Consider the following 25481-nt stretch of genomic DNA (forward strand, 5'->3'; position numbering starts at 1 on the left):
AAGTGCCAGATAAAGAAAGGAAGATCAGATACCAAAAGGCACTAAGTGCGCTTAAAGACCACCTCGCCAGCCGCCAACCCGAAGACTACTTCAACCCATAAAGCTGTGTCAAGGGACGACATAGGTGAGGAGGGGGGGAATGTTAGCAGCAAGCTAATACGGATACCATTTTTTGAAGTTCTCATTGTAAAACACTTATTATTTTGATAAATCGAAAATATTGTAACTCCTATTTTCTCGTATAAACTCTGTAATTAATGAGCCGGGGCTACAAGCTTCCAGATTTTATCAACCTGTCATTACCCATCTTTGGTAGAACTTCCAGATTATTAGTTTTGACCACTAAAAACCTTGGCTAAGGTATAAAAGCCAATTTTTGTAAGTTATTATTAAGTTTTTTGGATAATGAAATACACACCGTGAGCTAACGGCGCTCACTCCTCTCCTTCTCGCGCTTCCTACTCCCTCCCCGATTGTCACATTGCAGTCGCGTTTGTTGCATTGCAACCGTAGGTAAGAGCTCTAAGCACATTGCAGTAATTCGTAGCTTTTGGCGTCGTCGACCCGTGGCCTAATTTCATCATAACTAAGAATTTACACTTTCGAATCAAAAACTAAGCATAGGCGGGGTATTGGGGCATCATTGCTAAGCATTTAGATGCATTCTGGGTCGAAAACGACTAGGTCAAAAATCCATTACTGTTAATAATCGCGATTTTGGAACTTGACATAAAGTGGGGTTTGAGATCATAAGCATGTGTGCTTAGGTCTTATAAACATGTCCTAGAAGTTTCGTTATGTTTGGATATCATCTGATGCTGTAACGGATGTGATTTGTTTGCTGATGAGCGATTGGCTTTTGGTGATTTCAGTCACTTGAGTGTAGCTTGAGTTAGATGCAAGTTGTTAGTTGTTTTCCGAGAGATTGACAACCTCTTGTAGCCTCTATGCACTAGTCGAAGCAGCTTCGTCCCATGGATTGACAATTTAATCGTGGTTCTCGCTAATAGTGCAATAAGATAGGATGGTGAAGTTAAACATGCGTCCCACAGCACGTGTAATTGTTTAAATTTTTACATTTCAAATAAATCATTTCAAAACATAATAGGCACTGTGTGTGTGTGTGTGTGAGAGAGAGAGAGAGAGAGAGAGAGAGAGAGAGAGAGAGAGAGAGAGAGAGAGAGAATAGCAAGCAACCACGAAGGGTGATAGGTCAAGGTAATGGGGTTGATTCTAACCAAGCCTAACAAGGTAAATATGCCATACATACCATTGGTAAGGAGAATAGGTTAGGTAAGGATGTGATAGAGGAGGAAATGTGAGCCTATATAGCTTTAGAGAGCTATCCAAGGTTTTCTATTGATTGCTATTATCAAAAGTAGCTTAAAGATATATACTTAGGCACAACTTATGACTAAGTAAAAGACATTTAAAAGAAAGTTAAAGATATATACTTAGGCACATCTTATGCCTTGGAAAAAGAGATACTAAAGCAATTTAAATCAATAATGCTAATCAATTGAAATCATTAATGGACCACTACTAGACCCCATGGAGAGAGAAAAGAGCAGTGGGAGAGAGAGAGAGAGACATTCTTTAAAGTATGGAGATATTTGAGACTTCATGTTTTCTATAGATACACCCTCGTAATGACCACTTTAAAATAATGCTAATCAATTGACATCATTAATGGACCACTACTTGTTAACTGAGTCAACGTCAGTTAACAGAAGTTGTTAAAGGTCGAGCCTTACGGATGCACATCGAAGATCAACATGAAGAAGCAGTAAAGATTGGAGTTACACTTTTTTCACGTTTTTCCAAAATGATCACATATTGTGAATTCTTGATTTATTTCAAGCCATTGTAATATTTTAATGTGTTACGGGCTCAATGGAAGTTCCAAGCTGTAAAGAACAGGTCAATTAGTGTGCCTAGATAGCAGATTTAGTAAGTAGTGGAGCCCTAAAGGCCTTGGGTGCCCAGACAATGCATATTTTTACCCTAGGTATATAAGGCAGTGTGTAAAAGAAATTAGGGTTTTCAAGCTCATTTGTTGAGAGCACTCTTTGGTGAGAGCTCTTGAGGTGTGTGGCTATGGAGTCCTTGAGCTTCTCCTTGCTCATGAGACTTGGTTAACACTAATCAATGCTTAATTCTCTTTCACTATGCCTCTCATGCTTCTTATGATTGCCTATGATGTTTAGATTGGCTAGATCTTAACTAATTAGTGGTTAATCCCTCTCTAATATTGTGTGATTGCCCTCTTTTGCTTGTGTGTGCATGTAGGTTTGATTGGAGTGTGGTGCTCGATAGATCTATGTGTATGTGCTTGCGATTAGTGTGTTGCATGATAGGATTAGTGTTGTGTGCGTCTTGCAATCGTTAGTGTGTGATTGGATTGATTGGAGGTGAAGAGAAGTGGATGTGGAGATTGCCCTTCATTGTGGCTTAGCTCCTCCATAGACCAGAAGCTCACCTCGTAGAGTTAACCATTCGTGTTGCCATGATTAGCTCACTAATCGTGTGAGTGTTTCCATGCCCTAGCCGGGTAGCTCATCCCTTTGGATTGATAATTTTGTTGGTCATTGGAGCTATGCAACGATGGAACCCCCAACATTTGGCGTTGTTGCCAGGGACGATGGCCTATGCTAGTGTAATTGTGGCATAATCGGATGTGTTTCCTCACTAATTTCACTTGTGTGTTTATGATTTTGTGGATTTTGGATGTGTGTCCATGAAGCAATGTGTTCATAATTTCCTAATTTGTCACCATATCTTGCCAATTGTGTGTTTACACACTCTAATTTCACACTAACCCCTTGCTAATTTTACTATTTTGCTAACCCCATGCTAATTTACTAATTTGCTATTAAGGATTGGAGCATTCAACCGTCAATCAATCTTCATTGGAAAGGTAATCAAGGTGGTATTCTCAACCTCCCTAGAATCTAAAGATGTGTAGAGATCCTACCATGATGCAATGTAATGTTGATGCTATGTTATTGCAATGCAATGTTGATGCTATGTTGGATTGAATTTTTTTGGATTATTCGTTTTCATGCCGTCGTAATGCCGAAATTTTTAAGATTTGGTGGCATATGAATTTGACAAGTCTAATTGTTGATTAGTGATTTTACATTGCTAATTGGGTGCCTAATTGATCTAATTGCATGCTTGGATGGTCAATTGCAAGTGTATGTGCACTAAAATCAAGTGTGTGTGCATTCTAATTGAGTGTGTGTATGTCTAATTTTAGGTGTGTGTGCGCACTATTTTGCATATGTTTGGGCACCTAAAAATCAATGTGTGCTTAATGATTTTTCAATTGTGATGATTGATTTGTATTGTGGTCATGCCCAACTAATGATTTGTGAAATCACATTGCAATTTTGACAAGATTTACCGTTTTGTGTGCGCACCTAAAGATTGGTAAAAACTGCCAATTGTATTAGTGTGTGTGTGTGACTAAAAAGTGCATGATTAATTCAATTTTTGATTGCATATTTGATGTGTGTAATGGTTAATTGCTACGTTTTTGAGCTCAAAACAGAGATTTACACACTCCAATTGCAACGAATTTTGACCTAATTTTGTTGCTAATGTTGTCGGTTTAATTGCCTAGGTTGGATTTTATTGATCAAATTAATTAGCAATTGAATTCATGTATTTTTGTGATTTTATTTGGTTGCATTAATTCCTTATGTATGGAGAATTTTTAATTTTTAAAATGGGGTTTTTTTTGTTTTTTGTAATTTTTGCTTAATTCCATAAAAATTTGATATCTTGCGATCTTTACAAGCTGTTTTGAATGTGTGTTTACGGCTTGATTTCATGCGCATTTAGGCTTTCGCTCGTCAAATTTTGGGCGTTATACTATTTTCGGGGGTCAGGTTGACTATTTTGTCAAATATGGCATTTTCAATAAAATTTGCTATTTTTGTGTGTTTTTGCGTATCAAAAATGTTTGGTTGTAAATGAGGATGATTTTTTAAGGTTTCTAGAATTTTTCAAGAATTTGTTGAATTTTTCTGGCAACTTTTTGGATTTTTTACCCTTTTTGGGATTTTCGAGTGAATTTTAGCGTTTTCGACTAATTTTCGGTCTATTTTGGCATTTTGGACGTTTGGAAATTAAATTAAATTAAATGTTAAAAATACCCGGTTTGAGATTCGACGTCCGTGCCTTGCAGCGCATAAAATTCCTTGGTGGATAGATCTTTACGGTCTGCTGGGATAATTTATGTCGACATTTAAATTCTCTTCTTCTTCTTCCCTCTCTGTGTGAACCCACCCAACACCCTCACTCTCTCTAACTTTCTCTCTCCTCCCTCTCTCCCTTTTAGCGATTATCATCCCTCTCTCTCTTCCCCACCCCCTCCACAAGCGCGATTATTAACCCCCTCACTCTCTCTCTCTAACTCTCAGTATCTCTCCAGCGTGATCTCTCTCTCTCTCCCTTTTGTCGTTTTTCACACACACGCACGACCGCCAAGCCTACTTTGTCTCGTAACTCACACACTACACACACACACACCCCCTCCAACAGTGCCGCCTTTAAGGCTCTGCAACCCACTGCACACGCTGCCAGCCTCAACCCACCCTCTGTTGTTGTTGTCAGACACGTCGTCGAGCCCGCCACATCAACACTATCCTTGAGCGTGCACCATCTCTCTTTTCTCTTTCTCGCTCGCTTGCACCTGCCCAGCCACGTCACCGTCTCCTTCATGCCCTACCACGCCTGCACACTAACGTGCAGTCTCTCTCTCACTATCCCGCTGTGAGCGTCGTCAAGGTCTCTCTCTCTCTCTCTCTCTCTCTCTCTCTCTCTCTCTCTCTCTCTCTCTCTCTCTCTCTCTCTCTCTCTCTCTCTCTCTCTCCTCGCACCTGCCACGCCATTGTCGATGTCTCTCCTCGTCTCGTACAGCGCGCCAAGCCAGCCTCCGCCCACCTCTGTTGTCCGCCATTAGCGCTGTCGCACGCACTGGTCAACTGCCAGGTAAGCTCGAAAAAGCCTTAGGTCGTTAGTTACATTAGTTAGTTAGGTTAAGTTTATTTATTTTTATTTTCATTTAAAAAAACAAAACAAAAAGAAAATCTTTTTTAAAAAACAATAAAAAGGAATAAAAAATCAAAATCACAAAAATCCATAAAGATAATTAAAAAATAAAAAATTTCAATAAAAATTTAAAAGGGTTTTGAAAAATCACATAAAAATAGAAAAATAAATAGGTCACAAAAAACTCATTAAAATAATCAAAAGGAGTTTTAAAAATTATTTTTTTAAAATAAATAATAAAAAATAGAAAAAAACTATAGAAAATTCACAAAAAAAAACATAGAAAATTTAAAAAATTCAAAAAATCAACAAAGAAAGTAAAAGCCTCATTAAAAATTCAAAAATTTCACAAAAAAATTCCTAAAAATATAAAAAATCATAAAAATTCAAAAAAAAATCCAAAATTGTTTGGAAAAAACACAATAAATCAATAAATTCATGAAACCTTCAAAAAAAATCACAAAAAAGTTAGAAAATTACCAAAAAAAATTCACTAAAAATCAAAATTTTCCCAAAAAACATAAGAATTTATTAAAATACCAAAAAATTTAGAAAATTCAAAATTTCATAAAAAATTAATAAAAAGAAAAAGAAAGTTGTCGAAAGAGCCAAAAAAGCAAAAAAGCAAAGCTGAAGTATCACACCGAACAAACCGCGAAAAAGCCAGAAGAGCCGCAAACCGATCAGACCGTGCAAAAACGAGCAAGCCAAAAAAAGCGAAGCCGAGAAAACTACAATGCGCAAAGCAAACTAGACTAGCCAAAAAAAAAAAAGCGAGCAAAAAGACCAACTCGAAGCAGTGGAGCGTCAGTCGAATTTCAAAAATTTTGCAAGCTAGAAATTGGCTAGTGCAATAATTGCATTGTGAATTGAGCTTCCACGAACAGGCACAAATCTCGGTGGATTGCAAATTAGGCTATTCAAGGCCCATATTTTTATCATTTCAAAAGGTTGCAATCAATTCTGACACTATTGAGCTAGAGTTCATCAACTCTTGGGAGTCCGAAGAGTAGTCAATTGCAAAAGTGCTTTGCCACAAGCAGTTTTATCAAGCCGAAGCAACAGAAATTCTTCTAATCGATACCAAGATCTGCTAGGAGACAGATTTTACAGAACAAGCCAACATGGACTCAAATCGAGCCGTGAGTTGAAGTACAACAAAGCAAGCTAGTAGCCGTGGAAAATCATGCACAAGTGCAAAAGAGCATATTTTACAGCTATATGGCTACAATGGAGATAAAGTCTTATATGCAGATTCAGAAGGCCATAGATACTTGATGAGCAGTAAAAGCAGCACAGGAGACAAAATCCTATTGATCAGAGTAAAGCCAGATTCAGAGCACTCCCAGATATTCACAGACTTCAGTGGAGCCAGGTATTGCAAGCTCAAAGATGAAGTGCAGATAGAGGTGCAAAAAATCAACCCAAGTGTTTATCTAGAAATCTGCACAAGCCATCAAAACATACAATTGGTGCATATGCAATCAGGGTCATTGTACATGGACTACAGTGGTCAGATCTATAGTCGAGAACCAAAAATGCAAGATCCAACGGATCAACCAATAGAAGCCAGTCTAATTGGAGAACCAACCCAAAGACGGTACAAAGGTCAAGATGGAGCATTCTACAACTTGATGCTCGAGGTTTTAAAAGAAGATGCCGACAACTTGGCAAGCACAAAAACAGAAGCTCCTCAGGTAGAGCTTGACATGACAAAACCAAATGAAAGACCACCAGTCATGGCGTATTGCTCAGATTGTGGACGAAAAGGTGGACATTTTTTTGAAAATTGTCCAAGCCAACAGGGACACATCAACTACCAAGTAAGGTACATAGCAAATTGGAAATGCGAATCTTGATGTAAGTGCATTTAACTTGTCACTTTTAATGCAATCAAATGATTCTGCATTACCATTAGAAGCACGAGTAAAAGCACTGCAAGTTCAAAATCAGCTTAAAGATGCACCGACACCTGAAAAGCTTAAAATTGATCCTTTGAACAACAAATTCTTGCATGAATTTGGTCAAGGTGTCCAGATACCACCGAATGTTGAAAAGACTGTTAGATTTGCAAATAATTTTTCATCCAATACCACGTGTGAAATCATTCACGAGTCTAAGGGACACATCAAACAAAATGTTGTTAGCATTGTACGGCACGCATAATTCATATGCACACTATGTAGACCAAAAAGGGAAACTGTACAAAAAGGATCAACCAGTGTTTGAACGGCCCACATATTAGCTCATAGAAGTGCGTCCAGTGATAGATCAGAAAGGATGGTTCACTTCAGAGGAAAGAATCTACTATAGCCTATCCTCTCTAGAGCTGAAGGATATTACCCGAGTGAACTCAAAAATCTATTCAGAGCCAAAAATCTCCTCCATCGGAAATCAAACTTCGATGTTGTGACCAAACAAGCATATACTTTTACCAAAACAGTCGTAGATATACACAAGAGTCTAGCATCTATGATGCCTTGGGTCCTGAAACCACAGAAGCTCATATCATAGAAGACCCATGGGATAAACATTGTCAGGGCAAAGATAATGCTATCTATAGCTTGACTTGGGGAATAATTTGTCATGTTTCATGTACATAGGAAACTATGTAGAAGGTTTACAGATGCCAACCATCAACAATGCTAACCAAAGTGTACCTTCACAGTCAATCCATCAAGCTCAGTTTATGTACCAGGAAATGCTACACCAGTTAGAAGCCCTAGAGCTTCTAGCTGACAAACTCCTTCAAAGCAGAAACCATTGAAAAATCATATGGTTGTTGGAAGTTTCCAATTGACCCAGATTCCATTAGAATCAACAGACAAATGCCTCTATGAAGATCATCAAGGACAGAAGTTTCAGCTGATCTCCACAAGTCAGATTCAAAAGCTGACAAATCTCATAGTGTTCAAATAGTTACATGTGATCAAGCTCACATATGCATATCGAGATGCACATGGTAACGAATATCAGCAGGTTCATGACCTTGTACAAAACCTATGGATGGCCCAACTGAAGTCAAAGACTATCTGAAGATGGTGCAAAGCCTCGAGCTGCCAGAACAGGTGACAGAAAAGTCAAAGTCAATAGAAGCTAAAGTCAAGAAAGCTACACAAAGGTCACCACCAAATCTCCAGATTCTGCCAGAAAGTACAATGGATCTTTTAAGATAAAAGGTTACTCAAATGCAGGTGGATAATGCTCAACAATTACAAAAAAGTGCAGTATCAAAGTCATACGTGTCGACATCAACGGAAGCAGGTGATCAAAGCAAAGAAAATGCAGATAAAGCTCAACCAAAGTACACTGCCACAGCAAAAGTAGTCAATTTAGACACGAATCCTAAGACAATCAAGTGCAACATTGTTGGTGAAAACAAAGAAAAGCTGTCAAGTGAAGTAAAGCTAGATTTTCAGTTAGACAAGAACCTCATGTCTTTTCACACTTGGAAAAAATATGGCCAACCACAACTGGAAGATTCTCCTGAATTTGTGAGCATATCAAGAGACAAACGAGCAGAATGTTGGGGAATCATCTCCATCACCATTGAAGTAAGTCCACAGATCATCATAGCTCAATTTCATGTGATCACAGCAAAGGATGTACCAGATAACATCATAATGGGAATGCCAATGGCCCAAAAGGTCCTAGAGATACAGATTTCAATGAAGATGCAGTCTTCAAAGACAATCAAGAATGAAAACCAAGACTGGTCACCCACGGATGACAGCACAAAGTCCTCAAGCACAGTTAAAAAGGAAACCGATGCCAAAGCAAAGCTTATTGAAGATGATTCATCTCCATCAATCAAAAAGAGCTTAAAGCAAATCAGGCAATAGCAAGCGCAGATCAAACAGAGCAAAGAGCAACCACAATAGCTATTGAGCAGAGAATGCCACCAAAGCCAAAGGTAAAGAAGACCAAGGTTGCGGACAACCAGGAAGCAATAGGAAGTCCAAAGATCTAGACATTGCCAGTTGAATCAACCAATGTAAGTCAGATTGAAAAACAGAGTCTCAAGCTACCCTCCATAGAGACACAATTAGATCAAGATGAGACCATGGCAAAAGCAGAACAAAGATTTTCAATAGAACCAGCAATGAGAATAGTTATAATTCTCAACAGTACAAAAGGAGTAAGTGGCCGATGCAATGCTCTATTGGATAAAGAAGCAAAGTGCAATATGATTGTAGAGAACATCCAAAGGATCCTCCAGATCACTCCATGCAAGCATGATAGCAAAATAATGATAGGTATGCATACAGGTTAAGAAGAAATGGTTGCTACCCTTAGCATCCAAAATCATGACGAGCAGGTAAAGTTTTAGGTGAAGCCTTCAAAAGACATGCATGCAGATGTCATCCTTGGACATCAGTGGTTAGACCAACACAAGGCCTACAAAGAAGATAAAATGCTAATACTCTCTTTTCCAAGAGGTAACAAGCAACAATTACAGGTACCATTAATGTTGCAATCAAAGTTGCAAAAGTCACAGAATCAAAGACAAATTTTGCCGACAAAGGTAAAGCCAAAGTGGACCTTCCACCGATTATGAAAGAAGGTGTGACATCGTATGCCTCTACATCAAAGAACCCTCGTGGATTAGATGCTTCTAGCACGTCAGGCTTTCAAACCTTCAAGTCAATTGCTGACCCAACTGAAACCTCTAAGGAGACACCCAGAAAAGTAAAGATATATCAGCCCAAGTACTCAAGAAAGCAAAAGATAGTCAAGCAAGTGTTTGTTCCGAGCAATTTAGTCAAATTCAATGATCCAATTTGGATTAAGGACAGGAAATCAACACAAAAAAACAAACACATGGGATGGATAGCATCACAGTGGAGCTTAAAGGAACATGAGTACTATGGAGGTAACATTTAGATATAGGCACCAAAACCGCAGGTTAGAGCATATGAAGTAACATCAAGTCCCTCCCAAGAAAGAAGGCCCACAAGGTATCAACCATGACAATATCCTAGGATACCTAAGAAGCAAGTATACAACAGAACAACATCGAAAGATGCAAAAGTTTGCCACAACTCTCAAGAGAATACAGAACAGAGATGGATCGCAAAGAATGTTCCTCTTAAACAAGGATTTTACACAGGGTATACAAAGATTTGGCTACCAGTCAACCACAAGCCAAATGCAACTACACCATACCTGCATAAAGATGTCAAGACAAGACCTACAACTCAACAAAGTCAAAAAAGGAGATACAAAGGTCATCAAGAGATTTGGATTCATAAGTCTTCCAATGCTCCTAGTCAAAAGCCAAATGCCGATAGTGAATAAAGGCCTACAACAACATCAAAGACTCCTATCAACATTCCCAATTGGAGAATCAAGCAGACAATGGAGTCTTCAAATTCAAAGAAGGACAACCTGACCAGGCGAATGTAGATTCAAAGATGATAAAATAGGTATGGCAAAAGAAACCTTCAATGCCAACTTGGTCGTTCACTAATCCTCTTTTTGAGGATTCAAGCTTACCTTTTACTTGAAGAAATGTTTGTAGTAGTAAGCATAAGAATGTAAAAAGTCAAGTCGCTAGAGTGCAAAAAAAAAAAAAAACTCTTTGGCATAGTCAAAGTCGGACTTCTGAGCCATAAAATGAGCAAAGCATTAGTCCCAAAGCTTCAAGTCATATTAAACTCTGTGTTAAGAGTCGTAGTTATTAGGCTTACGCTCAAGCTGGAAGAGTTGAGCATATCTATGTCATGTCACTCATGCTGGATGAGATGAGCATAAGAGTCGAAGTGTATTAACTTACAATTGGTGGAGTGTCGTAGAGTCCAACACTCACACACAGTGCACAGTAAGATGAGAGCACATATCCTTGTCAAATGAAAACCATTCTTAAAGGGGTGCCAGCTTGCAAAGCCATGTCATATGCTTTTATAGCTACACCATGTTTTTGAAGAACCTCTCAAAATCTTTCTTGCACATCATATTGTTTTCCATGCATTTTCATGTATGCATAAATAGGATGTCCCATCATTGGACATATGCATTAGACACTCTTTTTTGCTTCCACCTATGCACCTTAAGTGGACTACAACAGGTAAACCAACGTTCCATCATGCTACCCTTTTATATTTGCTGCCTTTTTAATTCCATATCTATCAGCAAATAATCCCTTGAGTACTTTATTATTATTTTTCATGCTAATAAGTACTCCAATAATGCGCATATCCCAAAGGCACTTTTTTCCCATTGAGTTTTTTCCCCTTTATAAGTAATCCAGGTATTAGACCCTAATTTAGAACCTCATCATTCTACTTCCCTTGTACATACTTTTCATAAATAAACAGAAGCCTCCTCATTATACTATTACAATGGACAAATGCAATATCATCTCTCACAACAGCCATATTTGGACCAATCAAGCAACTGCATCAAATTGGACCTCATTAACAAATTCAACGACAAATGAAGACAATCAGCCCATCAACAACCAGTCAAAAAACTTCCACAGCCTCCACGGACACTTTTCAATAGTGCCCTAGCACGGCCACTAAAATCAGAAGGGGGGAATGTTAATTGAGCCAATGTCAGTTAACAGAAGCTACTAAAGGCCGAGCTTTACGGATGCACATCGAAGATCAACATGAAGAATCAGTAAAGATTGGAGTTACGCATTTTTTCACATTTTCCCAAAATGATCACATATTGTAAATTCCTGATTTATTTCAAGCCATTGTAATATTTCAATGTGTTACGGGCTCAATGGGAGTTCCAAGCTGTAAAGAATAGGTCAGTTAGTGTGCCTAGGTAGTAGATTCAGTAAGTAGTGGAGCCCTAAAGGCCTTCGGCGCCCTGACATTGCATATTTTTACCCTAGGTGTATAAGGAAGTGTGTAAAAGAAATTAGGGTTCTCAAGCTCATTTGTTGAGAGCACTCTTTGATGAGAGCTCTTGAGGTGTGTGGCTATGGAGTCCTTGAGCTTCTCCTTGCTCATGAGACTTGGTTAACACTAATCAATGCTAAATTCTCTGTCACTATGCCTCTCTCATGTTTATTATGATTGCCTATGATGCTTAGATTAGCTAGAGCTTAACTAATTAGTGGTTAATCCCTCTCTAATCTTGTGTGATTGCCCTCTTTTGCTTGTGTGTGCACGTAGGTTTGATTGGAGTGTGGTGCTCAATAGATCTATGTGTGTGTGCTTGAGAGTTTGAGTTGTCTATCAATACACCCTCGTAATGACCACTTTACAACAAACAAACATTCATTGAGACATGGCTTCTTCATCGTCCATCAAGGTTAATTTCTTTATGGATACTCTTTGCAATAGCCCATTCTTTTGGATTGTCCAACAAGATATACAATGTGGGGGGACCAGTAATAGTGAAATATTTGTTGTTTTGTCTATGATGGATGGAGACATACATACGCAATTAAGAAACCAAATGTGGTACATTCTAGATTCAGCCTTTTCCATGAAATTCCTGTTGGTCTTGGGAAATATCACAAGCAATAGTATCGGGAATTCTATCGGTAAAACTCCAAATGTTAAGTTGTCTGACAATTTGTCCGAAGGAAAATCTCCATATGATAGTGAGCCTTTTGTAAAGGAGGTTTGGATAAAGGAAGAGAGCATTGGATCCACTACTATTGGGAGTACACAAGAGAGTCGATTGACATAGAGCACATAGTACTCAATGGACACCAATACCCCAAGTTAAACAAAATGATAGCAAGGTGCTCAATTAGGAAAAGGGTAAAGGAGGTGCCACAAGAATACAATGAAAATTATGTCTATGAGTTGGAGCCAATACCTGATGGTGTCTCCAATATGGCAGGAATGGAGCAGATGTATGATGGCCATTGCTGGGTGAAACCTGTACACACAAGAATGAAGTATCCAGCTATCATTAGGCATAGTAAAGGCGATGGAGACTTCGTCTGGCCTAACACTACATGTCCAATTAGAGAAGTGACCAAATGAGACTTCTTGGACACTTACCTACAACCTAAAACCAACTGAGTCAGAGACTACAATACCTATGAGCAGGAATCTGATCTATAGACAGGAAAGACCACCTAACACCTGTTAACCTAATAAGGAATTATAGACAATGGGTCCATCAAAGCCTATAGACAAAAATCTCCAAATCCAGCGTCCTGGTTTCCCAGCTTTCTGGAAGAACCTTGTGTTTAGGACATGTGTGTTGTTGTTTTTAGACTTATACTTGTGCACAAAAGAACATAACAATTCAAAACACAACTGGCTTTAGACAAAGGACAATAATTAGCACAAAAACAACTCAGTCTTTGATTCATTTTTGTACATCATAGTGAGAATAAGGTATCATTCTAGTGTTTTGTACATAAGATAGTCAATAATAACATATTCTAAAGTAAAAGAGGCCAGGTTCAATAGTGATGGACATCAGCTTAGTCAAAAAGATCCTAAGTAAAGATAGAGTCCTCACTTGCATCCATATAAACAAAACAACAGATTTGTTAGCCTTGAATACGTATTACAAGCGTCAACAAACCTATCAGATGTTATCCATGTCCTACTTAAAACCTTTTTAACTTTCACCTACAATCCATGTAGTGTCAAATATTCATTCTCAAAACAGTAAGCCACAAATGAAAGTGACATATGTGTGTGAGTGTGTGTGTGTGTGTGTGTGTGTGTGTGTGTGTGTGAGAGAGAGAGAGAGAGAGAGAGAGAGAGAGATTGAGAGATTTCGTTATCATCCTTGGAGGTCAAATATGACCTATGGGACCAAGAAAATGTGTACAATAGAGGCTCCTTTATCTAAGAGGGTACAATGTCTGCAATGGCACATATAGATGTGGTGGGGGGAGGGGATAGGGGGGTGATACATCAAAACTACAACAAATATTGCTTATAGGGGTGGCTAAGGGGGAGGAGGGGTGCCAGGTGGTTTTCCGTGTTCGAAACTCCTCAATGTGATGGCTCTACCACCACGATAGACGACGTACTTACCTACGACCCATGCATCTGGTACCTTTTGCAGCTCTTGCTTCTTTATCTTGAGTTGTGAGGGGGTTAGAGCCTCACTTATCCATAAGGTTGTGCCCTTGAGACGATGCGTTTGCTTTAAGAGTGCCATGCGGTCCTCTTTGATCTTGAAAACAAGGCTCCCCTAGTTGGTGCGGGGACCCCAATCGACGAATTCGATGGTGGGAATGTAAGCTTGAAATCTCTCGCCATAGCTCTCCAACGGTTGTGCACAATCTCGCTGTCCTTAACTTGGTGCTTTTACCCTAAATGCCAAAAATAAAAAGCGGTCCTCCAACATTGGAGGAGAAGCATTTTGTGATCCTTCAATATTGAAGAAGAACACAACTATACGAAAGAAGGGCACATTCCCTACGGTTTATAATATCTCGGTGAGAACGATGCCACCTCCCCACCATACTTACGTATGGTTCTTTCTCTTTTTCGGGGGGCACAAGCATGCAAGCACATAATTTTGCATGATCTTCTGAAAGCCATGTTTGCACATTTTTTGGCCTGCCCCAAAGGGGGGAGGCCTTAGTGATGGTTTCCCTTTTTGCTAATGAAAATAGGAGGTTATTTTTAAAAAATGAACATATTTTGATAGATTGAAAAAGATCCCAGACTCTAGCTACTCATTGCAAAGACAAATAGTTATATTCACGTCCACTGTGAATCATGGAGATCGTTTTGCGATGGAAGAAGATTCTCTCTCTCTCTCTCTCTCTCTCTCTAGAATAGGACGTGTTCCTGTGTGCGTGTGTGTGTGTGTGTGTGTGTGTTTTTGTATTTGTGTGGAAGCTTCTGCTCCATGGAGTCTACAAGCCTGTCGATCTTTCTCGCTCATTATGCGAAACTGACTTCAAATCTAGGGCAGCCCTTGAAGTCCCCTGTAGCTGCGTGAGGTGGAGCGAAGGTAGGAGACAAGAGAATATATTGCACATGTATAAGCTCACTTCAGGTATTTCCTATCTGAGTAAGCTTGGACTTATTGCCAAATTGCAAGGTGGTGCATGTAAAGAGACTCAGGCTCGTTTGAGCTTGTGCAGCAGCTCATACATATGGGCGCCAAAAGCAGCATATAACTCATTCTTCTCAAGTCAAGGGCAGCCCTTCAAATCTCTTGCAACTGCCTAAGGTGGAGAGAAGGGAGGCGAGCATAGTACTGCGTGAGGTAGAGCGAAGGGAGGAGGCAATAGCACACATTGCTCACGTCCTCTCTCTCTCTCTCTCTCTCTCTCTCTCTCTCTCTCTCTCTCTCGCTCGCTCGTGTGCAATAGGCATCTACATAAATATCATCAATAGCCGATTGCTTGAGGTTAGCTACTCAGGGTCTTAGTGAGTAGATTCAACTTTGCAAGAGGGTGACTGGCTCTCTCTCTCTCTCTCTCGCCGACATATATTCTCTCTCTTCCTCTTGACGGAGTTGAATGATGGACTTCCATTCTCCCGTGGCCTAGCTCGAGCTTTTACAAGCTCAGCAATATCTTGTCTCTTTCTGCGATCTTCTCCATTATCTACTTTTTGTCCATGAGACACAGCTTTTAGGGTTGAGGGATTCGAAATACAGAGTAGGCAGTGTGGACACATGTAGAGAGAAGAGTTGTGGATGTCATAGAATATAGACAAGAAGTGCATCTTTTAACAACATTGAATGTTTGTGCTAGCTGATATTTTCTCAAAAATTGGAGAATAACACTTACTACAGAAGTCTAATTGACTCTAAAAAGTGATATTGCAATAATTAGAACCTCATGATCCACATAGCTCAATGGATTCCAACTTAATTTCTTGACATCTGGCAATGATTATCTCAAAATTTCTCACAATCTTGTCAGCAAGAGCTAGAGAGAGGTGATTGTCAAAGATGGCAACGCTATTAGTAGATGCTTTCAATGGTCGAGCTCGGCAATAACAATGGCATGTCGATCCAGCTATGGCCAGATGCGTCCTTGATCGCTTACATGGACTTGGAGTCTTGTCTCTTTTTGCGCTCTCTCTCTCTCTCTCTCTCTCTCATTGTTTGACCCCAAAACTCTTTAATAAGCTAATGAGGGCAAGCCTCGTGATTTTATCACTTGTATTACTATCAACCTGTGCTAACTCTCTATTTCTCAAATCTTGGGAGGTTACATTTACACCAATTCACCACCATGACAACGCCAACTTCCATCAAACAGTACATCACACTAGTTAATGAGCGGGCTTTTCGAAAGCACAGAGCTTTCGAAAGCGCAGAAGAGCAGTGTATTTTGCAGCCGTTCAAGCCCTTTACCCTGTAGTACGCATTCCCGTCAAGCAGAACTTTCTAGGCGGTCACTATGTTGGCCATCGCACATGCTTCCTGCAAGCCGCTTCTCTACGACAGCTACAGGTGGTAACTGCTGATTTTCTCTTGCAAAATGTTGCTATCTCTCTGACGGAGACGTATCACATAGTAGCTTTTATTTGCTTTGCCTTCGTGTTCAAATTTCTTCCTTGAGAGCATTGCTACAAAAAGAACCATTTTTTCAGCAGGGGAAACTAAATACAGAACTGGCATTTATGCAAAAATCTAAAAGCTCAGTATTAGTAGTATAAAGATATTTTCTATACGTGGAAAGGGGGCAAATTTCACCTTAACACTAGTAATGCATCGAATTCTCACGAAAAATTGGGTTTAAAATATTTGTTTGTCGAGATGAAACTGCCAATACTCCTAATTCTAAAATGGAGTGGTGTGTGACGCTTATATATCATAAATACCAATAATGTCCTTAGTGATAGTGACCCTAAGCTCTTACCAAGATTTATAATTACAGTTCTCAAATTTGACCTCAAAAATCAAGGTTCCATTTCACCGAGCTCCGTCTCGCGTAAATGTAACTCTTTTGCCTTTTCTAATATAATTCCTCACATATTAAAAAAAAAGGATCATTTAAAATTGTAATCAATTTGGGAATTTTACATTACAAACAAGGTCATGTGAGCACTCCTTGAGAAGTCTGTAACATGTGTTTCTTTAAGCTCACCTTCTGATGGATGCATTTGGTTCCTCCCTTGTAAGATAACATAGACATTTTTGTGTCCGAGTCGTCTATCTTCACAATTATGTAGCATTATTATGTGTAACTATCCTATGTTCACACTAATGGCAACCTATGTAGTCCTGAGATTTTGAGGACGTGTGAAGATATAAGTTCCACACATTCATGTTTAGTTCTCTTTATTGTCTGGCTACCCCATGCGCACTCGCTTAAAGAAGAGACTGTTTTTTAGTTGGAGAGCAATCACAAAAAGTAATGTCAGCATTTAATATTTGGCTTCTATATGTGAAGGCTTGCTCTTTTTGCATTGTTTGAAGGATTCATGGCCAGCTCAATTTAGACTTTGACCCATGTTTCTTCTCGTCTAGAATTAGTCTATGCCTTCAAACATCAAATGGACGTATTGTATGAAGAATCTACTTCATGTTGGTGTTCAACTTGCTGAAGTTTCATGTGTGATGAATTGGGAAAATCTAGATCACGTAACACTTTGAAGAAAGAAACTTACTTAATGGGATGGTTGCGGTAAGACTCATTTTTGCTTTAGAGACATTAATCTTCAGCTTGTCTTTTGTTGTTGACATTAAGGCTAGTGCTTTTTATATGTCACCTACACACTTGCTTTGTGCGTTACATGGACATGTTATTGCTACATCATGGCATCATGTGTAGTTGCGGTTGGCGACTGTTGTTGCACATTTGTGGGAATGTGGCACCGTCATTATGTAGCCATGCTACATCCATAAGCACTATAGGCCTGTTAGGTCTCGGACCAATTAGACAAGTCATCTAGGAGATATGCACACATCTCAGAGCACCATTGAGATGCCTTCATATTCATAACTCATAGTTTATATTGAGGGATCATTATAAATTGATGCCCTACCTCATGTCAAAAACCCACAACAGAACCTTTTAGAGCAATTATAGGCATATTAGACCTTACAAGATTGGTGCCCTCCCTTCACCATGGTTTGTGGGCCCTCTCTTTGTAAGGTGTAGCGGAAGGGTTTAAGGATTTTAGCTCGGATCTAGTACTTCGCACAAACACAAGGTTACTTTACTTCACTTGAGAGAACAAAGAGAGAGAAAGGAGAGACGAAAGAGAGTAGACGCGGCATGTAGGGTCCCAACCACCCTCAAGGGTCCCCTTGCTTTGTTGCCAGAGCAAGTACTTGCGTTAGATTAATTGCACAAATGCTGATACAATGGCTAAATTCTGAATATTGAGTGCTAAATGCTGACAAATTACAAAACTCTTGGGGTGAATGCTTGATGCAAAATGCTAGGCTGATTTGCTGCAAAAACGTTGGCTGATCTGTTGAAAAAACACGGGCTGAATGTGATGCAAAATGCTAGGGCAGATCTGGTGCTAAATATTGAAAATGCTGGTGCTAAGGGTACTGAGAATGATGAAGGTGCTCGCGATGGAACACTTGTGGGTGCTTGTGCTGCGGGTGCTTGATTTTGCCGTCCTTAAACTAAAGGCCAAGTGACTCTTATATAGGTCTTTTAGCGATTTTCCCTACCTACTTTTAATAAATGTCATGTCAAAAAGTCACTTTGTAATAAATGATTTGAGTGACTGTCCGTATGCCTGTATGCTCAAGTGATTGTACCGTGCAAGTAAGGATATGCAACTATTGCCTACCCGATCATGCACGTCCTTCTAGAGGCTCACAAAATGCCAGGCTAGATCCTAAGCTAACTAAGACCGATCTAACCTATAAACTCCTTGGTTGGTGGCCGCTTTTCTTTGCCACCATCTTGGCTGGCTAGCACCTATCCCTATGCCATCGCCCTCTAGGTGTGTTTTCAGCATGTAGCCCATCGTTTGCTATTGCCATCTCTTCTCTGACATAAGCCCCTTAATTGTGGCAACTATCCTCCATGGGCAGCCTTGGATCTAGATAGCAATATACTCTGGGGCAACCACACAATTTGGGCCATCATTAGGACCATCAGCCCACTCCACAAGAACCATTTAACCCTTGCGTTTGCATGTGAGGAGATCAACCATCCACATCAATGATTTAGCCTACATCATCGCCCTCAATCTAGGATGTGCAAATTGGGTCAGATCTGAATCATACTTGAAGGTATTAACCATAAGATTTGAGTTATCTTTATATGGACTGCCTATCAGAGATTCACCGCACCGTTGTTCCCATATTGTACATCCCTTTGAAGGTGTGATCGCATGAGCATTGGGTACTTTATTGTTGAACAATCATTTGTGCAATCAATAAAGCAAATACTGCTCCGATAACAGTGCGGGGGACCCTATGTCACGTGCACATCTAACCCTATGTGTACGTGGACAAGCAACTTCATGACATGGGTTCAGTTCAGTTAGCCTAGCTTAGGAAGTGTTCTGGCACTTTTGTGAGTCTGTTCGCAGACCGTGCATGCCCAGGCACTTAGAGTAGATGCATATCCTCTGGTTGCACACAACATGATCATCAGATTACAGTAAGAACCCATCAGGAGCATTTTTACAGTGCATAGACCTATTTTCCCTATTTGAGCCAATTTTCACTTATTATTTTTAAGTGACTTTTGTTGGAAACTGGGTAGGGCAATTTCGACAAGTGACTATATAAGAAACCTAGCGCTAGCACTTTCTGGCAGAAGAGGCAGCAGGAACCTAGTGTTCAATAGACACCTTCTCAGCAAGACCCCCGTCAACAAACATAGTGTTTTCAGCCAGCAGACCAAGATCAAGCCTAGCGTTTTTCATCAAGACAGCCTTGGCGTTTTGCAGTTGTTTGGCAGATCAGCCCTGGTGGTAGCAGATTCCAACATTCAGCCTAGCGTTTTTGCATCAAGCATAAGATCAGCACAACGTTTTTGCATTGCAGATCAGCCTCGGCGTTTTGCAGATCCATGGCGTTAGATCAGCCCATTGAGTCAGCGTTTTCAGTTTTCAGCACTTAGACTCCGCCCACAGCCCCCAACCCTCGCAGTTCTCACCTTCCCGTAGCAGATTCTCGCCGCACGGTCAGATCAGCCAAGGTTTGCAGATTCAGCCCGGAAAACGCAGATTTCAGCATCTACATTTTCAGCGCCTCGTCGTCGCATCGTCGTCATCGCCGACCTAGAGTCAGAATTCAGCAGATACAAGATTTGCAGTTTTTAGCCTATAGCATTTTCAGTTTTCAGCCCGTCTCGTCGTCGTCCTCACCGTCATCGACATTGTCGGCAAGTCCATTGCATTGTAGAGATTTGTGCAATCAATAATAGATTGCTCTCGCCATAGAGAGTGGGGCCTTCGGAGGAGGGTTTGACAACTTTTCTGGTGTCGTATTCTTCTCTCTCTATCTCTCAGTCTCAACACCTTTATTCACAGTGTTTACCACTTTGTTTGTGATCACTTGCACTCTCTCACTAAAGGAACGGAAGGCTCTCCCTTCCGTAAGTAAATGGAACCTTGAGCACAGTTCGGAGCACTCATCTTGAGCAAAGTTCAACATTCACATCCACTGCACCTTACATTGGTATTAGAGCTTTGACAGTGTTCTGTATCACTCAAGAAAAGAACCACATAATTTTTTTTTGCTTGTTGCGGTCGCACATAATCCACGTCCACTTGGGCGTGTCGATTCCTGATCGTGTTTTTGAAGAGTGACAGGAAACCCAAGAAAGAAGGGCTTGTCCAGCCTCCCCTTGTGCCTCTTTTCACTCATTGAGAGCGGACCGTGCACTTAGCGGCCGGCCAATTGACGTGAGGTGGAAAAAAGCAACCTTGGTGTGAGCGCAAGGCCGCCAAGGGGTGCGCCTGCAGAAAAGAGAAGAGCACGATAAGAGAAGATCCTTCTCTAACACAGATTGCAAGCTAAAGAAGAACCTCAAGAACCTAAAGACTCTAGAACGTCAAGACTCAAGAACCCAAGAACCCAAGACCTACAAGAACCCAAGCTCCTCGTGAACTTAAGAATCCAAGACTTCAGTGTATGGTCATTACCCGAAGCGGAATGGATACTTCGCATGGAAGTGATGAGCATGGGAGTGGCTAAGAGAGCGTGAGGCGCAGAGAGACCAACGCATGCAAGAGTTGGTCCGATATGTACTCACCTCGAAGTCCGAGCCGGTCAAAGAAGTTGGTAGTTCATCAAGTAGCACAAGCAGGGATTCGGACTTCAACAACCCTGTCACAGAGAAGCTCACGTTCGGTAAGTATGACTGTAAGATGGATGCTACTATTATTCATTCTTGGTTGCATCAATTTAATGCTTACTTTGCGACAACCAAGAAGACAGGAAATAGCAAGGTTTTGACAGCAGCTATGTACCTTGCCGGTGATGCCATTAATTGGTACCACTCATGGCAAGAGGCACAGTTGGCCGCGCACCTAGAGGTAGCCGACGAAGACGCGCCCCCTTTCCTTCAATTGGACCCACTTCCAAGACAAGCTCAAGGCGTGGTTTATGCCACCCCAATACCTAGCACTATTGAAGGACGGTTGGCGCGGTCTCGAGCAGAGTGGTATGCTAGTCATGTCCTTTTCTAATTGTGTTTTGCAGCTCGGCACCCAATTATGCAAATCGGATGACGAGTGTAAAGAGGCTTTCCTTTTTGGGTTGGACGAATATATCAAGTTTGATGTAGAAGTCTTCGACCCCGTGGATCTCAACAAGGCGGTAGCAATTGCTCTCTCCCAAGAGATGAAGCACAACAAGGGAAAGCCTAAGGAGAACAAGTCGTCTCAAAGTACCTCCCAGACCTCTCAGAACCCTCAGAATGGTAAGGACGGTAAGAATAGTAAGAACGGTAACTCTTCCAAGCAATCTTCCTCTAGTCTCTCAGAAAAGAACTCTCCAAATGAACTTAAGGGTAAAGCTAACACAATTGCTAAACCTAAGCTCACCCCAGATGAAAAGGTAGAAAAATGAATTTTAGGAGGATACATCACGTCGGAAGAACAAAGCATTTATTCTAAGGAAGGTCGTTGTTATCATTGTCACATCAGGGGTCACATAAAAAGAACTCATCCTAAGCTTGAATCTAATGAATCTAAAGAACCCACAGAACCTACTTCCTCTGTCAATGCAATAAATGAGAACACTAGTGTGACCCAAGTTTCTTATGATCCTCCCATTGATGAGTCTCTCATTAAGTGTTATGGTCATGTGAACGGTTAGCGTTTTGTCATATTGTTTGACCCAAGTAGTATGCATGATGTGATTAGTGACTCTCTTGTCGAAAGAGCATGCTTGGAGGTTAGCAAGACATCTCCTTTCGAGATGTCGGGCTTCTCTCCCGGTATGGACTCTCTCATCACGCAAGAGTGCTTTGATGTTTTGTAGAGTGTTCAACAATTGTCCTTCCGCATTAAATTTATAGTATCTCCTCTTTCAAGATGTGATGCTTTTAGGCATTCGATGGTTTCGTGAGCATAACCCTCTCATTGATTGGGCAGCTAATACGTTCACTTTCAATGCTAAAAGTGACTCTCCCATTGTCATTCGTGGAGAGCAAGTTGTTCATTCTTTATCTCTCATTTCTAATGTGCAGGCGAAGATTGAAAAGAATCTGGCGAAGGAGACTCTCTCAGTCTTTTCTTCTCCAAAGCACGACACACATGATTTGCATGATATAGATGTGATTATTCACGAGCATGATGATTTGCATGATCAAGATGTGATTATTCACGAGCATGATGATTTGCAGGATAAAGATGGGATTGTTCACAAGGGTGATGGTTTAGTTGATACTTTGTCTAGTGAAGCTAACCTCATTGCAGATTTAATCAATCACAAAGAACCGATCTTGGCTCTCAAGTCGAGGTCCAACGAACCCTTTCAGGAAGTATTCTATGTTCGAATGATCAGTCAGCACGCATTGTTCAAGTGTTTCATTTGTGATGCTTTCTTGTATTTTAGTCACCGTCCTTATGTGATCCCTTTTCATAGGCATGTCATATTGCACGGTGAACACGATTCACTCATGAATGAGCACGGATGTATGCGGATTACTCATGAAAAGATGAAATGTTTGCACCCAAGGAATTCACATTCCATGTCTCTTCCTTGGCATGACATAGTCTCCGAAAGAGGACAAGAAGGATTGAGCATCAAGCATCGACATTTCCATTGTGATTTGCCACAGTTGATTGATTTAGATCAGAAAGTCAAGATTCGACCCCTTTTTTTGCGTATGTTGGATGAACAGTTTGCCAATCTGTCACTTTGTTCATCTGCATTGCATGCACAATTTGTTCGAAAGACTAGAATTTTTCCAGTCACTTTACATGGAATGGGTGTGTTCATGTTTTTGTGTTGGAAGTGGTTTTAGGAATTTTCATTCTCGGAGATTCTGGAAGAAGGTAGACGCATGGCTATAGACGAAGATGAAGCATTGAAGGAGCCACAGATGACTTTGTGTCGCTTTCGGCGCAGCCCAGAGAAGCAAGCATTGCAGACCTTTATGAAGTTCAAGTATCGTATGACCCACGCATCAGAGTGGGCCGGCGAAGAGTCCTTCCCAGGATTCCAGACGTTGTTGGCGATTTCCTTTGACGCCATACAGTTTGGTACCAGTACCTCACTTTAAAAAGGAGGGGATGTCACGTGCACATTTAACCCTATGTGAACGTGGACAAGCTACTTCATGACATGGGTTCAGTTCAGCTAGCCTAGCTTAGTAAGTGTTCTGGCACTTTTGTGAGTGTTCGCAGACCGTGCATGCCCAGGCACTTAGGGTAGATGCATATCCTCTGGTTGCACAGCATGATCATCAGATTACAGTCAGAACCCATCAGGAGCATTTTTACAGTGCATAGACCTATTTTCCCTATTTTAGCCAATTTGCACTTATTATTTTTAAGTGACTTTTATTGGGAAATTGGGTAGGGCAATTTCGACAAGTGACTATATAAGAAACCTAGCGCTAGCACTTTCTGGCAGAAGAGGCAACAGGAACCCAGTGTTCAACAGGCACCTTCTCAGCAAGACCTCCTCCGTCAGCAAACCTAGCATTTTCAGCCAGCAAACCAAGATCAAGCCTAATTTTTTTCATCAAGACAGCCCTGGCGTTTTGCAGTTGCAGATCAGCCCTGGCGGTAGCAGATTCTAGCATTCAGCCTAGCATTTTTGCATCCACCTTCATTCACAACGTTTACCACTTTGTTTGTGATCACTTGCACTCTCACTAAAGGAACAGAAGGCTCCCCCTTCCGTAAGTAAAAGGAACCTTGAGCACAGTTCGGAGCACTCATCTTGAGCAAAGTTCAATATTCACATCCGTCACATCCGCTGCACCTTACACCCCAAGAGGGTGATTGGACCCCATTCGTGGTGTCCTCTGTCACAAAATGTGATGATGTGACATAACCCCTAGGGGGCCTAGAGAGCAATAAAACTCAACCTTAAACAACCTGAACCACAAAAGCAAAACTGTGACATGGCAGGCTGGCCAACGATTTGCATTGATAGGGTGACGTGGCAGCAGTGTATGGACAACAATGCTAGCAGATGGGCTATGCACTAGAAGAGTTGCGTTTGGAGGCATCATCTGCCTTTGGGGCACCTTGTTTGTAGGGGCCTACCTATGTACCGTTATAATGAGCCCTTGGGTCATTCTTTGGCAAGCTTGCGTGGGAGGAGTCTCAGAGAAGATCCTCGGGAGTTGTCCTTGTGAAGAAGCAATAAAGAAAGAAATACCTAAAGGAGTGCTAGAGTTTGGGGCCAGTGCATGTGGAAAGGAACTCCTCCCCTTCATGTTGACCCTCCTCTTCTCTCTCTCTCTCTCTCTATATATATATATATATATATATATATATTGCAAGGTTGTTGTTCCAGGTTTCTCATGTGTGTTGCTATTTTCTTGCTTGGAGTGTCCAAGCTTGTTACTGTGGTCATAGTTACCAGGAACGGGAAAACGGAACGGGAACGCGGAACAAAATGCCATTCCTTGTTACGGGTACTCACGTTTGAAACATGGAACGGGGAACGGAGACCTGAAAACGGCCATTCCCTGTTACTATGACTGTGGTATCAGAGCTTATGCAATTCTTCTTTTATGGAGGATCCGATTCTTTTTTCTACAGCACACATGGGTTGTAGAAGTGAATCCAATAGAGAAGACTCCCCTCTCTGACTATAGGTTTGCGGAAAGATGAAGAAAACTTCAATCCTAGTGAGGGAATGGAGGGAATCAATGGAGATTCCAATGAGAACAAGCCTTCTTTTGAGGTGTAAGGTGCAGCGGAAGTGATTGGTGGTGAATGCTCAGGATGAGTGCTCAGTGCGTACTCAAGGTTCCTTATACTGAATGATAGAGCTCGTTCACTTCATGAGAGATGTGCAAAAACTAGAGAGAAAAGAGAGAATGATACTGTGCGTGAAGGCTCTGTGAGTGAGACAGTGAGAGAAGACTAACACAAGATGGGGTCCCAGGCCCCCCTCTCTATTGC

General features: G+C 40.9%; 1 protein-coding gene across 2 annotated transcripts in view; it reads left to right on the plus strand.

The window, feature by feature from the left end:
* Positions 1-16154: 16154 nt before the first annotated feature.
* Positions 16155-25481, plus strand: part of LOC147449137 (uncharacterized) — a 65528-nt gene continuing 56201 nt past the window's right edge. The window contains exon 1 of one of the 2 annotated variants that reach the window (XM_086521701.1): positions 16155-16416. In XM_086521701.1, the coding sequence (XP_086377827.1) occupies positions 16239-16416 (178 nt within the window). In that variant the 5' untranslated portion in view covers positions 16155-16238. The remainder of the gene's footprint in view (positions 16417-25481) is intronic. The other variant, XM_086521704.1, reaches the window with a different exon arrangement.

The sequence above is a fragment of the Adiantum capillus-veneris genome, chromosome 10, assembly GCF_014529385.1.
Source record: "Adiantum capillus-veneris isolate H3 chromosome 10, ASM1452938v2, whole genome shotgun sequence".
Taxonomy (NCBI): Eukaryota; Viridiplantae; Streptophyta; class Polypodiopsida; order Polypodiales; family Pteridaceae; genus Adiantum; species Adiantum capillus-veneris.